Raw genomic sequence first — 16,247 nt, 5'->3', positions numbered from 1 at the left:
GACTTTTTTGTCACTTGAACAGAAACCTCAAGGTGCTGGGTTTTGACTCCCATATAGTGGCTACGGATATTTTTCTAGATGAGCATTTCTCTCAAGTTTGAAGTCTAAAGCCATATTTTCCAAACTTTTTTTTGTTAGTGTGTCACTGTCAGCCTTCACAACTTCTGGCACTGGTATTAACCCTAACTAAAATTTTAAGATGGTGATCCCATTGTCTACTATAACCTTACAAATAATCAATGCTTTTCTGAACACAGTTTGAGAGCTGTCCCTCAAAAGCTTGAAAAATGATAGTGTGGAGGCTGCTGTTGACTAGGCACAGCAGGTTTGATCCAGTGTGGTTTGGTGATGGTGTACTCTTGAGCAAACGTTTCTGTATTGACATGAATCAGCCCATTGTGTTCTATAAATGAGTACCACTTAATTGTGTTGGAGGTGTGAGTGGGTGCTGGTAACTGATGTCTTTGCAAGTTGAATGGGATGCATTTGATGAAAGAGTAACAGCTTTGTAAAATGGGTAAATTCTTTTCGGCTTCCCTTGGAAACAAGATTTAATACAGTGACATTGTCTCCCGTTTGTCTTACTAATGTGCTTCATTAAGAATGTATATTATTAATATGGTGCTTTCTCCTGGAAGCTGGTCAGAGCTTCATGCCCTGAAATCCAGAACATCTGTGTCTGAAAGCCATGTTCTTCCTTTTATAGAGGATGTGATGTTCAGTATCATCTTATGTCCTCTTTCCCATAGAGGGGGTTTATTTTTACCTGTTAGTGCTGTAAAAAGTAGCTGACTGATTTGGTTGAACATTTGTCCTTTGTACCTCAGATGAGAAACTAAATGTGGATCTCAAGTTTGGATTTTTGCCAGAAAACCTAACGTGTCAGAAGGCAAGACTAGTTATTTGGCAAAAAGATAGCTTAGCTTATTTGTCTCCCAACACATTGAATTCTGTGAGCATGTTGCTGGCATATTTTAGTCATATAGGTAACAGGGGAAAAAAGTGCGATTTTCCAAGGTATATGTGTTGAGGTAAGTAAATCAGTACTTTGAAGTGATATTTCAAAATCCATACTACTTGGAATATTCTTGCTTTTGTACCCAGTACTCCGTTTAACTGTTCAGAATTTTTCTGACACTCTAAGGTATGTTACACATATCTTACATATATACGTAACACTTGCTGAACTGAGCTGAACTACAGTGCTAAGCTGAGGAAAAAACAGAACCTGCTAACTAGTTTTGAGAAGTATAATACTAGATATTGAGAGCTGTCCAGCCTCTCCACTTTCAGAGAATTCCTTTATAGTGATTTTTGAAGTACTTCTCAGTCTCTTCAGTCTCTTTATTGCTGTAAAATATTGGAAACTGCACTGGTGTAAAGAAGCATTTTTAACTTACTGAGACTATGCCAGTTTCTGCTCTGATGTTAGAACAGTGATGTAAGAGTTATTTAGGGATGTAGCCCTGAATTTCTTACTGAATCGGGAATGACCTGGTTTACAGAAATAAATGATTTATTATGCATTGCTTAAATACTTGTGGCTGCAGTGCTAAATATATAACAGCAATGTTGTTATGAATGCTTTACTGTCCATAGAAATAATTTACATGAGTAAAAGAAATGAGAAAATTAAGTGCTATAGTTATGTTTAATCTGTCTAGGTGGTAAGACTCTGCTTTGAGAATTTTTGGAATCTGGAGTAATTTTCATCCATTTCCTTGGGGCTTCACATTTGCAAAGCTGAGCATGTGTTTTGGTGTCTTCCTGAATCACTACTTGCCTGATTCAAGATGCACAAGTAAATTACTTCATCTGGTATATTATTAAGCGACACGCTGAACACATCTTGCAGTCTGTATTGGCAGCTTCTGTACTGTTCCTTAGTATTGTGTAGCCCATACTCTTTCATGCTCTTTGCTTTTGAAAATTGTTTGCTGAATCAACTTTCAAATAGTTATAAAAACCTAAACCTTTTCTGATCTACAAATCTTGAGTATATATGTAACTTTAAAAGAAAACCCTTAGCAATTAGAATTTGGAAACAGATCTCCTAATTCAGTAACATGAATTTCTAGGTGGTAACTGCTGTGAAACATATTTAGGTTCACTTAGTTACAAAACAGAGGGATCAAAAGATAGTGGATAGGAGTGGACAAAATGGGTTTGAAATAATATTAAGCATTCTTTGTTTCAGCAAAATGCAAACTTTGTTTGATTTACTGGATTACAGTCATAAGGGTGCCTATTTTGGAGTAGATCAGAAATTTTCTCATGGGGAACTGATTTTGACGAAAAACACTGATGTGATTCAGTTAAAATGCTCTGTGGGAATCCTGTCAAAACTCTTGATGGAATTGATAAACCCACTTTGGTTCTGAAACTCCTGCTCTGGGGAGCCTGTCTGGTAGCTGGAAAAAAATAATGTTTTGGATTTTTTCTTAAGATTGAGTCACTCTCCAAATCACTTTCTTGGAGTGGGATTTTTCTTTAACTTTGCCATGATTTGGGTGTGAGAAGAGGATAGGGTGGGGGAAGAGGGATTTTAGAGGTAATGCTTTGCAGGGTGCGATTTCTGCTTCACAGCAGGCACTGGTAGGGACTGAAGGAGGGAGCTGAAGGGCTGCGTGCACAGATGGTGATGGACCATACTGTACCAGTCTAGGAAAATGATTAATCAATACTACTGGGATTTATTCTAGTATTTAGTTCTTTTAATTTAGCCTTCTGTTTCTTTGCTCAGGAGTTCTGTAAGAGAATGTTCTAAATGTGATGCTGATTCAGGATCCTGGTGATTTTTGAAAATAATAAAAACAGTTCCCTAACTGGTTTTTAGCTGGATCTTGTTGCAAATGGCAGTGAAGAGAACAAGTGTTCTATCCATGTTTCTAATTGCAACTTGCATAAATGTGGCTTGGATTTTAATGAAGGAGACTTGGGGAAGTAATACTGAGGAACAGCAAATGATAAGTGAGCAAGATGCTTAATGCACATTTTTCATAGTCATATTGCACTTGTGTTGCTGTAGGTAACCTTCATTCTGATACTTCCCAAGTTTTGGGAGCTTGCCCTTTGAGAGACTTTTATTGATCTCTTAAAAGGAAGCCTGTAACTTCATAAATCTCATTTTCAGCAAAACTAAAAAGAAAAAAGAAATTTAAAATCCCCTGAAATGGCATTATTTGCACTGGTGTAATTCATTAATTGAGTTGGAACTATTAGGTTCCTGATACAGAGCTGTGCTTCATGAGGTATTGGAGGATGTTGTTGCCCATTATAGAGGATCAGTGCTGGAGGAAAAAAATGTCTTCCAATGAGCACAAGGCTCCTTGCCATTTTGTCTTTATCTCTTCTTTAATGTTAGTCACCATTCCACTACTTGGCTTTTCCTCTGTGTCCTGTTCAGTTCCCTTGCCCAGGTCTAGATTTTACTACCCTGGTTTCTTTTAGTACTTACTGCCTTGAAGTTTTGTACCTAAGCTAGAACCTCTCCCCACTCTGTGCTCAGTTCTAACACATCTCTTAGGCAGTCCCTTCTCCCTGGTGCTCCTTGTCCAAAATGAGCCGTCTTTTTCTCCTCATCACAGCAGGAAAGCTTCCTGTTAAGGATGTGCTTCCATTGCTTCCCCAGCTGTTTCAGCCAGTTCTCCCCTACATGGCAGTTCATTGCATCTTTGATTCCTGCCCTCTGCCTCATTTGTCTCTTCAGTCTGTCTTCCCTCTGTCTTGCTTGGTTTGTTTCCCATCAACCTGTTGATGATGATGCCCTCTCCCAGTATTCACATGCTTCCCCTGATCAGTTCTTATGTTTGTCCTGCCTCTCTCCTACCGTTTCTCCTTCATGCCCAGCCACTTTCCTGGCTCTCTTCATTGCCCTTTTTCCACATGTGGTCTGTCTGTCACCCTCTCAGTATTTGAATTTCTTCTTCCACTGTGGATTTCAGTGGTGAAGTAACTGAGGTTGCTGGAAAGGTGGACCCGAAGTGGCTGGGAGGGGGCTTTACCTCAGTCCAACGGGAGCTGTACTTAGAGGAAAAATAGCCTTGAGCTGAAGAACACTTGCTTACTCCATTGAAATGGCTCATGATTGGACTTGCTGTGTGTGGGACGTTGGAGCACACCTCTGAAATCCTCAGAGATTTTAGTCAATTTCTTAAAAATATTTACTTTGTGTTTGTAAATATATACATTGGAGGCAGGGAGAACTTGTCACCTGATGCTGAGGGGACAGACAGGTTCTTTTAGGGATTGTTGGCAGCATGGTGACCGCACTAAATTGTAGTTACAATTAAAGCTTTATTTTCTTAACATGATATTATGATTAATATAGCACAGAATTTATGGTTAGAATGGCACAGGATTTCTACAAGCAGAATCAGTATTGTACAACTTGTAAGTAGCATAATACAGAATTTATAATACAACTTCACTTATAACGTCTAATCACCTGGACCCTCCAGGGGTCAAATCTTAATATATGGTTTGTCATATCAATATAACAATCATAATCTAGACTCTAAATTCATATAAAAGAATACAAGTCGCTCCCTCGATCCTGGGAGAAAGCAGAGGATGGTGGAGGCACCCCTGGCCATGGCAGGCCCCGGGTCTCACTGTCCAGCAGCAGCTCTGGTCCAGGTTCCCCGCTTAGGACTTTGAACTGCTTGGTTTTACAGACAGTGCTCTCTGTGCTGTGATGGGGTTGTCACCACCACCTGGTGGCCTCGGGTGCCTGGGACCTTCAAGGCCAGCAAGGAAGGGAGTAACGAGCCTGGCGCCTAGGAGCCTTGAAGTCGGTAGGGAGGGGAGGAATAAATCTGTTTGGTTTGTCTACGTGGTTCACAGGATCTTCAGGGCCTGATAATGAGGGGAAAGAGAATGAATACGTGACCTACTCGGTGACAGAGAATGGCAGCTTGCCTCATAAAATGGTGTTAGTTATGCTAACCACATTGCCAGGGGTCAGGAGCGGGAGATACTGGTCACGGAATGACCCTGTGAACAGTTGGTTTCGGTGTGTACAGTTACTTTGGTAGAGACTTAAGCAACAGAGGGCTGAGTTTTACAGTGAAAAGTTGTTGACAATATTGACAACAGTAGGTGCTTCCAGGCTCCCTCTTAATACCAGTGACAGGTATTAGTAACGATTCAGGATGTGTTTGGCTGGAGGAAGGATCTACAAGTGATTGAAAGCCACAGTGTTAACTTCTAGGATGGGAAGAAGTTACCTAGATTAGTAAAAAGATGGATTAAGAAGTAATGGAATGTGTAAAACAGTCACGTAAGGCTGAATATCAAGATTGTAAAGCAGTATGCTATACGATGTTTTTTTCCAAGGAATTAATAGAAATTCTCTTTTTTTAAATGTTTGTGTTGATCAGATGAAATGCACAAATATCCTATAAGAAGCACTTTCATATTAATGGGAGGAAGATTGTGAAGCAAAATACTCCTTTAATTTGTCTCTTCTGAGAGAGCATATGTTTGAGTTCTAGGAATGCAATATATAGTGTAACCTCAAGTGGTATTCACAAAGCTCCTTGAAATAGGCTGCTACTTTTCACTGTCATCCTTAAGTAGGACATAGGGCCCCTAAATACCTATGGAAATTCAAGTGCAGGGAGCAAAAACTAGGCTTCAATCCAAAGCCAGCTGAAGCTGATTAAGAGACTGCTTTTGGCTACCAAGGGCTCTGGCTTAGGCCACTAGAAAGCTACAACTGAGTCTCAGGTGTTCAGACAGACTTTTTTGGTTAGTTAAATCTGTGGGTTTTTCTTTTGATTCATGTTTGAGGTGCTGTTTGTGATTATAGGAGATGTCCCAGTGTGTATACCAACTAAAGCATTACATATTTTCACTATTTAGTTCTAGAAATAGTAAGTGGATGATACTCAACACCTTAACTACACTTAATCACCAGATTATGTATTGTTCTGGTTTTATGGCTTGACAGTATATACTGTTAAATCACAGGTACTCCTAAAGATGATGTACTTATTCCTATAAGATATGCCTACAGCTAGAATAGAGTAGAGGCAAGGAAAGTATCTTTAGTTTGCATAGTTTGCAGTTCTTTGGTGGGCTAGTTTCAGTGTGCTTCTCCATTCTTCCCATCTTGTTAGATATTTAAACTTTTTGAATACTGAAACAGAAGAGAAGGAACACATTTTTCAAATAGGAAGTGTCTGTAGAGTTGCAAGTATAGGTTAAAGTGAGGGGTGATGGTCTGCCTGACTCAGACGATTGTTTTATTTTACTTGTTTGCGTGCTTATCTTCTATTTTAGAAATAGAAAATAAAATGTTTACATTTTATCATGTTTTTTTTTAGTGCAGTCCAAGTTAGTTCTTTCATTTTAATTCAACTTGGCATGTTGCCCCACTTAATTTTACAGCTTGGCCTGAACGTTGTTAGATGTACATAGTTATTAGCTATCTGTCTGCTGTGTCTCCTCTTTCTTCAAGATGAAAAGAGCTGGAAAGTCACTTTTAGAGTTGGGTCAAGATTTCATACCAAGCATTAGTAGAAATGTAGAGCTTGTTTTCTCTTCTAGCTGAGCTACGTTGCTTATATACTATTCACAAATAAAATTTTCCACAGTACAAAAGAGACTTTGAAAAACTCTTACCTAGCATTCTGTAAAGCATCATGAAAAGTGGGTTTTAGCACTTGAGCATCAAAATCTTTGTATCTGTTTAGGGGGATAAATTGGAACTTGTTTTTATGAATTTCTTTTATATTTGACTTCTAGGTTCCAGCAAGATGTGGGGTGACAGTCCGAGACAGCCTAAAGAAAGCTCTGATGATGAGAGGTCTTATTCCAGAATGCTGTGCTGTTTACAGAATACAAGATGGGTATGGTTTGTGTGTGATGGTTTTTTGCTCTTCGTATCTCTTCTTGGAGTTACCCAGTATGCCCGATTCTATCCAACAGTGTGGAAGTTGTTTTCAAAGTTCAGAATGGTATGATACTTTGCACTGAAACGATTTGTGCCTTGAAGACATGTCTAAAAAGAATGGCAAACTCGTAGGAAAAGACTTAATCACTTCCAGAACAGGCATAATATAGAGTAATATGAGCTTATAGACTGCTGGCTAAACAGTCATTAATCATACTTATGCTAACCAAACAAGTATTAAATAGGTTTCGTTAACTTTTTGGTTATATTTGACTTGGTTATAGTGCATTCTTCACTGAATACGGAGTTAGTAGATTGTCTTACTGCACAAAATTAGCCATCTCTTTGCAACTCTTATGGGACAGGTACTTTCACAAGCACTTTATTTGGTCAGAAGTGTATCTGTCACCTTGGAACCACGGAATCGGCCGCTACTGGAGCTTATTGAAAAAGTGCCTTTCGTTCATACAGTTTATCCAGGGAAGGTGTGCTTTCCTTGGTACGTGCGGAGCTTAATGTCTTGCCTTTAAAGTTTTCTGCAGTTAGAGACTGGGTAGCAAACCCCCACAGTGCAACTTTCTGCCAGATCTCACATCTTCAGCAGGAGACCTGCAAGGGCTCATGGGCTAGTGCTAATGAAAGGCTTATTTACACTTTAGAGAGAAGAAGCCAATTGGCTGGGACACCGACATTTCCTGGCTCACGGGAGAGGAGCTGCATGTGGAAGTCTTGGAGAACGTGCCACTCACGACACACAATTTTGTATGTGCTGGATTTTATGAAATGTTGAGCAGGGTGAAAGCAACTTTGTACCTTCAAATTCAAATTAGCAACCTTGAATAATATTTTGTATCTGTGGGATGTGGTGGGGGTTGCAAAATAAGTTTTTAATCACAATAGCTTAAGTGAATTAGATAGAATTATAATTGAAATAAGTGATGCTAGAGTACTTGATCGCCCTTAAAACTTTCACATTTGGATGGAATGCACCCCTAAAATCTATAAATGTAGGGGGGTTAAATCAGCACTGCATTGCAGAGCTGTAATAATAATCTACTATTTTTGTATTGCTGTATCTATAAAATGTATTCTGGGCCTCCCTGCTGGCTCTGCAGCAGCAATTAACTAATGAACTAACTATTCCCAGAGTGGTGCTGACATCATCAATGATGCTAGTGCACAAATATGTTTTCACCTGATAAGGCACTAAGTAAATGGAAGCTGCTAAATAGAATCCATCTAAACGGTTCCAGCTGCATACAAAATCCTGGAAATAATGTTACATTGAGAAGAAAGACCTTTTACTTTAAAAAAAAAAAAAAAAAAAAAAAATTCTATTTGCAAGGTGCTTAAGCTGTTTTACTCAAACAAGCTAGTTTGGCTATGGCTAGTTAGATGGAAGTCTAGTAGGCTTAACATTTTTTTTTATAACCTTCTGAAGTTCTGATTATTACTTGTAGTAATACAACTAGAATGTCTTTTTATGCCAACTATTTCTAAATTTGAAAAGGAAACTAAATCATTTTTTCCCTCATATAATATGGGGGTAATATATGTTCACCCTTTGGCGATTTTAAATGTTTCTGAGTTTCAGTAGTCAAAATTATGACTATATATGTAACCATATGTAGAAGCCATATATATAAGCCATATGTGTATTTTCAGTCCTGTGAGTGATGGATAGCAATGTCATTTGACTCCTGGAAAAATTAGAAGAAGAGATAATCTTTCAGCAGCTTTTGTTTTTATAGGTTGTATTCAATTAAATTCTGAATGTTTGTCTCTAGCATGCTAATAGTGCACTGTTTTGCTTCAGATTTGTTGCCGTTTTTCTTACAGCTAATGAAGTGGAGCATTAATTCCAATAAATAGTTGAAAGAAAATCTTAATGCATGAAGACAATTTCAAAAAGGAGACAATCTATTATATAAATCTGTTTGATACGTAAAACTGTAGTCTCAGCATCAAAAAAGGCTTGTATGTGTATTTGAAGGAGGTAAAAGCAAATAACCTATCTTAGGCTTACAGAAGGACTCTATTTAATTATTATTATTTCTGACAATGTAGGTACGAAAAACATTCTTCACGTTAGCATTCTGCGACTTTTGTCGAAAGCTGCTTTTCCAGGGGTTCCGGTGCCAGACATGTGGCTACAAATTTCACCAGCGCTGTAGTACAGAAGTGCCACTGATGTGTGTTAATTATGACCAACTTGAGTAAGTAATCACAATTAGTTTTAAAGTTGAGCCTTTTATTAAGCTTACAGCTGTCAGTGATTACTTAATGTTAAATCTGTAATTCAGGAAGTCTGAGGAGGTGCCTGAAAAAAATGTAGGAGTTTAACTGTTCTTGTGAGACTGCATAATTCATATTCTCTCTGTGCTAGCTTCAGACAACCAGTTCATATTTTTTTGCTGGACTATGAAATGCTTTCTTTGGAGCATGAATGGGGTGGCTGAGCGTTTGACTATATCAGACAGACTTCTCATTGTTCACAGTTGTTCATCAAAACTGATTCTCTATTTTGTGATGGCTAGGGCCCTTTAAATGTTTAGATGTGGGTTTAGATGCAGGTTAATTTCCTTCAACCTGAAGAAAATGTTAAGAGACACTAGTTTAATATGGTGAAATTGCAGTTGGTTTTACAGTGATTGAAAATTAATCCATTAGTGAGTTTGCCTAGGTAAGAAACGTAAAAGAGAATATCCCAAACAGTCATGTGTTCTTGAGTTTAATTATTGATCTATTTGTGGAAGTCTTTGATGTAGGTTAAGGATCTGGTGCAAACTGGCTCTGTGTTCTATTTGATTGATTTCAGCAGAGGCTATTAAGTCTTTTAAATAGACTTTCATATAAGGAATCATTTAAAATGCTAGTTTTTCCTCCACAAATAAATTTAATTTCTGTTTATGTTGGTATTTGTAACCGTTTCCTTGGGCACTTCTAGAGTTTGTGCTCAGGGCTCATGGATAATATAGTTCTATCCATTTGGGTTTTGGCATTGCATCAGTGCAAACATTAAAATAAGTTCGTGTACTCAACATATAGGTGTAAGTTGTGCATTCTTGAGGAACCAGATGTTTGCAATTTCAACTAAAAGATTAAAAAATTACTTTCCGCAAAGGTATGTTAGAGGCATGATCCTTTGAATTTTTGTCAAGTAAATAACATTTTTAACAAATTTTGCAAATTAATGTTAGTGTAGTGTTTAATTTAAAATTTAGAATTTGATCAGTGAAGGTTTTTTGTTTTGGTTTGGTTTTTTTTTTTTCAATTTTTGGGTGTTATATTGTGAAGCTTCTGGGTTTTGCACAAGTTAGGTTGTTTTTGTTTTGTTCTTGCCTCACAGTTTGCTGTTTGTCTCCAAGTTCTTTGAACATCACCCTCTACCACAGGAGGAGGCCTCCTTAGGAGAGACCACCCCAGCATCTGGATCGTACACCTCAGTGCCCCCCTCAGATTCTGTTGGGTATGACCTTATTCCTGCTGTTGAATAACATAACATTTCAGTACTGTATACTTAGAAACACTCAAAATAATGCTTTGCAACTCTCTCTACATTTTTGTAATCTGTCTTGTCATGCAAATATATCCACCTATGCTTAACTTTAAAGAAGTGGATGCTTTCATTCACATGAATGATATAAATTAGTAATGAACCGAAGTTAAACATGCACAAGTGTCTGTAGAATTGGGGCCTTACCTGTTAAACTGATTTCTTCTGCATGGTAGCTTAGACCTGGTCTAAACTGGAAAGATTTTATACTTAAAATTAATACAAACCAAAACTATATCCTAACAAATTCTTTTAGTTTGTGTTATCAAGCAACAGTTTATTTGCCTTGAAGTGACATACCTCTGTTTCAGAATAAGCCACACCACTATAGATTGGTGTGAACAGATGCCAATTCCAGGTTCATGATACTGCTTTAGTAGCTTTTCCATATACACATTGCTTTAGTATCCTCCAGACCAGCTGTCTTCCTCCTGTTTAGATGTTGGGATATATCAGTAGTATCTGCTTGCTGTAGATCCAGGTTTTGTAAAATTAGACTTCTAAATCTGACCACAGCCTCCATCCCCTGTGATTCTAGACTCTCTCTCTGTGAAGAGATAAGTGATCATATTTAGATTATGTTCCCAGTAGCTAAGAGATCACTGACACCACCCAGCACCAGATAGCTGAACAAATCTCCAGGAAAGGGTAACTCAAGGATGTGTATCAAAGTCAAGAAACCTGATGGAGATTTATTAAGAACACCAAATACAAAAGCCTTCAGAAAAACATTCCTAGGACACATATGTACTACATGGAGACGAACTGAATTTGGCAGAGAGGCTCTCTTGGAATAGTGAGGCTTGTTCCCAAACTAAAGCAGAAACACAGCTGGAAGCTACACAGGCACCTATGGACTCTCACTACAAGAGAAAGTCCCTGGACAGCCAAGACTATCTTATGACAGATCAAATATGATACCTCCCAGGAAAACAGATTGACAGTCCTGCAGAGGGAACCTCATTTGGTAAGTACAAAGAGAGATGATGTTCTTATTTGTACTGTTTTGTGCAGTTTCAAGTAAATTTGGAAGTGCCTCTTCCAGGTAGTGGACGTTGCCTTTATATCCCGTGGAAGTTAATACAGCAGATTGTGGACAAGGCTGCTGCTGTGGTTATCTAAGCTAAGCAGGCTCTGCCTTTCTTATGGTACAGCTGAAATTATAACCAGGCTAGAACTATTAATCTGTGAAGAAGCTTGTTCATACCAGCTGTGTTAAACACCTGCACATGCCAAAGGCACTATAGAGCCCCGATCCTAATACTGGTATATGCTAAATTTTCCTGCATTTCAATTGCCTCTGCCTCACATTTGTGCTTTCTTACCAGTTTGTGAAGATACAACAGGATGGATTAACTTAATTGATACATGCACTACTTCAGGCAGTCTTAGTTTTGTGAAGTAAAAAGTGAAAGGAAAAACTGAGACCAAAGCTGGTTAATGCCTTAAGGTTTTAACTTCACATATATAAAAATGTTAACATTTAAATATGCTTGCCAGTTGAGGTTAAGGAGCTTTTCCTAAGTGCTGCACCTGTAAATGTTAGTGGTTGCAGGAGCTGTAAAAGGTTTCTAGCTTTCTACTTCTTGCTTTTTTGCCTTGCTGTACACTTCATTGTTAAACCAAAAAAAAAAAAAAAGCATACCTCATGCCTTCACAATTCTGTTTATTTTGAAAATGGTTTATGATTATCAGCTGGTGTTCATAAGTAATATGCATGTTACAAAGTCATGCGATTTTCCCCAAACATCTGTGTTTGTAGTATTCCTTCCCAGAAGCAGCTCAGATGCATTGTATGAGTATATAGCACTGTCCATACCTTTCTCCAGTTATGCTTTTGCCTTCTTTAATAATACTTCTCTGCTTTTTAAAGACATAATTGTGGAAATATTAATTTCTCTGAATTTTTTTCGAGTAAAAAAAAAAAAGCTGACCTTTTCTATAAAAACATTTACTTACCCACGGTTTTGGTAAAGGGTACTGGTACAATATGGGACAACAGTTCAACTGGAAATGAAAAAAAAAAAAAGTTAACATTTGAGGTTATTTTGTCTGGGAGGAGAGTAAGGGATTGAAATTTGAGAGTTGGGCAATGGGATTGAAAATATGAGGAACTAGCACTTTATTAACACTTACTAGTTTAATAATTGTTCCTTTGATTTCTCTGTTCTCCTAGCATCTTGCATGGCACAGCCAACAGAGGAAGGGATGTTACTAAACGTTTGGTAAACCTGAGGAAAGAGAAGGCAAACATCCTTCTTCATCTTTAGCCTTGTGAAGGGATTCCAGCAGCAGGCAAAGTGCTCAAAGAAAGGAAGAGTTTGTGTTGCAAGACAAGCTCAAGAGCAAAGGCGTGTGTGACATGCTGGGAAATTGTCAAGGGATCAAATGGAGAAGTTGGAAAGAGAAAGGGACATAAAGGAAAAGACCATTGGACATGATGCAAAAGCTGCTAAACATGCTGGAGAACTTTGTTTCACTTTACTCACGTGTAACATTCTAAAGCAATCCAGTCCTGTAGCCTTGCATTCTTCTAACTGTAAGCCATAGGCAGTCCCTCCAGATGTTCCACCCCAAGATAAGGGAGCGCATATGGTCCCACTTGCACATTTCTGAACCCCTTATAAAAATGTGTCCAGCCTCCACATTAGGTCTTTTGTCCCATTTTAGTTCTTTCAGTTTGCACTATCCTGTTGTGCCAAAGCAGTCATTTTAGTTATAATCTGCACTTAACTGGAAAGAATTATTAAAAGTGTAGGTGTCCCTAATAATAGCCATTTGTAATAAAATTGAAGTACACAAACTGTATATAATACATTGTATTCATTTCATTCATTGCACTATCATAAAGTTTCTTCTGTATCTTTGCTTGTAAAATATGAGCAGAGAATTTCTGTGAACCCAGTTCCCTGGATCTTACAGATATATGAAAAGAGGAGAGATTAGCTATTCAAAATATTCCAAAGTTGTCTTTTTCAACTTCCATCTATTCTCTTAGATGTTGTGATGTTGGGCAAAACTCAGCAAACTCATGAGGCAGATATTATGGCAGGGTAAGTATCCTGTGGAGTGGGTGGTAAGGGGGTGCATGGTCAGACTTTGAATAGCACAGAGGCAGGTTGGACTCTATAGAAACTGAAAACATCTGCTTTGCTTGAGGCAGAACACTGCTAGTAAGCAGGTTGGCAACATCTTGGCTCTTTGAAAAATGACATTTCCCAACATGCTTAGTATTCTAAATTTGAGGAAGAAAGGGGGACTGTCTGGTGCACCATTCTTGGGAGCTTGCCAGTCCCTGCCTTAGAGCAGGCTCCAGCCTGTGATTAAACACCTCTGTTTTCCTTTCTGTCTTCCAAATGTTCCCTGATCATTCTGTCTCAGACGAAGATATTTAAATGTCTAGAAAAGTTTCTGAAAAGCCCAGGAAACAAAGACACAGTCTTACAATATTGTGTTTAGTACTACACCACCATTTAGATCCCCATGTGTTTAAGTGAGTAGAAGCTTTGTGTTTTATTGCATAAAAGTGTGATGAACTTTTCCCATAAAAATTCTGGCACCAGACCTTTTCTAGACCACTCCATGTAAATGTTTTGCAAACTTCCTACAGCATCCAACTTGATATGCGTTCTTGCTGAGCAGAAAAGGCCTGGTATCAGAATCTTCAGAAAAATCATCTTTAGTCTGTGGAGCAGGTCGGGGAAACCTCTTGCTCCCCAAAACTTTGTTTGCAAAAACATGCTAGTGAACTGAAACCTGGTTTGGAGGACTGATGACAGCTGTGTGGGTTCTCTTGACAGCCCCTGGTATATGAAGCTATCAGAAATTTTAGGAAAGCATTGCTAAGCTTTGATCTGGGCCCAAAGGCCAATATAAATGCACACCATTGTGATAATCCTGGCAGTTGTTTTTCACCTACAAGCCAACATGGATGAAAACAAGTTGTCATGGTATAGAAAAATGCACTAATCCATATGAAGTTACGACTATTGCAGATCTGTCCCATGTTGCTTTTAGACTGACTTCACAGGATGCTGTAAGAGTGATCGTCTCTAGCTTGTAGTTATGAACTTATACTGCTATCCTTTTGTCCAAATCAACATTTGATTTGGGGTTGTTGACTATTTCCAGGCTGCAGAAATGGGTAAACAAAAAAAATTACTTTGTTTTCTGGCAATATCTATGGAGTACCACAATAATTAATTAGAACATGTTTGGCTTCCCAAATTTACAGTTTGCCTGCTTGCTAGTGTAGCTGAAATACCATTGTCTCCCAGATCCTTACCAGTCCTTAGAAACTCCTTAAAAATGGAAGGGACTGTATTCTTCGTTAATAGCAGTAACAAAGAACAAAGCCAGTCGTGCTTTGGTGTAAACCAAAAAAAAAAGCCTTGGTATGCATTTTAGCTTGCAATAGATTTGGCTTGGGTATGAGTATGCAGTCTACCAGGTGAATAGTACGTACTACACTGAGCCCTATGGCTAAACTGAGGTGCACTTGCTCAGGCTGGGAGGGGGAGAAGAAAAATCTCAGTCCAGTAGAAATGCTGTCATTTTAAAAGGGAGGTGGCACACACCCTATAACTGAAGCTAGGTGAACGTGAATTTTCAGTTTAAGTGTTTGCCTAACTACAGCAAAATAAAAATCCAAGCAAAAATCTTGAAGCCCAAACAAACCTCTTTTAAGAAAAAATCTTTCCTGAGTAGACCAGCTCTTAACTATATGAAACATCACATTGGTGAGGTAAAGGAAATTGATGAAAATCGGTATTAAAATTTTCTTTCATATTTGTAAAGTGAACTAATTTTTGTATCACTGCAAGTTCTAAGATCTGGTGGAGGTACTACATATGATTTTATAAAATTATTTGTTTATATATAACGTAGCATGTGTGGACACTTCATCTTCCTCTTTCCCGTGCACCCCATTTTGTAGAACAGTAAATCTGTGGACACGTTGGCACTTGCTGTGATTGACAGAGGGTAAAAATCTACATCTGCCTGCAATTACTCTTGTCTCCTGCCAAAACGGCTTTCTGTTTTGTTGTGATAAAAAGGGAGGGAACAATGTGCTTATCCCAAATACATGGTCCAAGGAAAAAGCATGTTCTGTCATACTGCCAGGAAAGGTTATAACATATTAAATCGAGATTTGACAACTCTGTCAGCCTGTTGCCTGGGAAGCTGAGAATCGTTTGTTAAAGGAATGCCCATGTCTAAGAGGCTGGAAGAAAGTGTTTAAGATGAGGTGGTATAACCTCTCTAGTATGTCAGAATATTCACCTTCTTATTTGTCAAAAGGTCTCCTCTAGCTAGCAGGTTGGCTGTTAACTGCTTACAAAGGCCACAGGAGCAACAGAAACTCGTATCCTGGTATTTAAACTGCTGCTCCTTTAAGCCCCAGCCTGCTGTACATGTATGCCACAGTAAACAGTTCTTTGCAGCAGTTGTGTTCTGGCCCTCTTGGAGTCTTGGGTTTTGGTGGGGGTTTTTTTGTTTGTTTTGTTTTTGGTTTGTTTGTTTTTTTATAATAAGTTTGCATAGCCTACAGAACTAGTTTGGTAACTCGTCTGGAATAGACAACGTCACCCTTTTCCAAATGACAATGGCTGGTCCTTTTTTGCTCCAGTGTCCCTTCTACCCTCCTGGAGTAATTAAAATTTAGGAATACTAGAAGAACAGGCTTTTAGTAGCTGAGAGAATGGCTGCATTCTTTGTGGTGACGTGTTCTCTGTAGATCAAGATCTTGATGCAGATCAAGATACAGCTTTTGCCAAACACAGGCACAGACTT

The 16,247-nt window shown here is 38.4% G+C and overlaps 1 protein-coding gene across 1 annotated transcript in view; it reads left to right on the top strand.

The window, feature by feature from the left end:
* The window catches only part of BRAF (B-Raf proto-oncogene, serine/threonine kinase), a 91,178-nt gene that overhangs the window by 40,260 nt on the left and 34,671 nt on the right, over positions 1-16,247 (top strand). The window contains exons 4-7 of the mRNA XM_068402387.1: positions 6,751-6,854; positions 7,558-7,660; positions 8,966-9,114; positions 10,248-10,367. Coding sequence (XP_068258488.1) covers positions 6,751-6,854; positions 7,558-7,660; positions 8,966-9,114; positions 10,248-10,367 — 476 coding nt within the window. The remainder of the gene's footprint in view (positions 1-6,750; positions 6,855-7,557; positions 7,661-8,965; positions 9,115-10,247; positions 10,368-16,247) is intronic.

Source organism: Nyctibius grandis, chromosome 5, assembly GCF_013368605.1.
Source record: "Nyctibius grandis isolate bNycGra1 chromosome 5, bNycGra1.pri, whole genome shotgun sequence".
Lineage (NCBI taxonomy): Eukaryota > Metazoa > Chordata > Aves > Nyctibiiformes > Nyctibiidae > Nyctibius > Nyctibius grandis.
The sequence above is the reverse complement of the archived record's forward strand: the minus strand, read 5'-3'. Positions and strand labels throughout refer to the sequence as shown.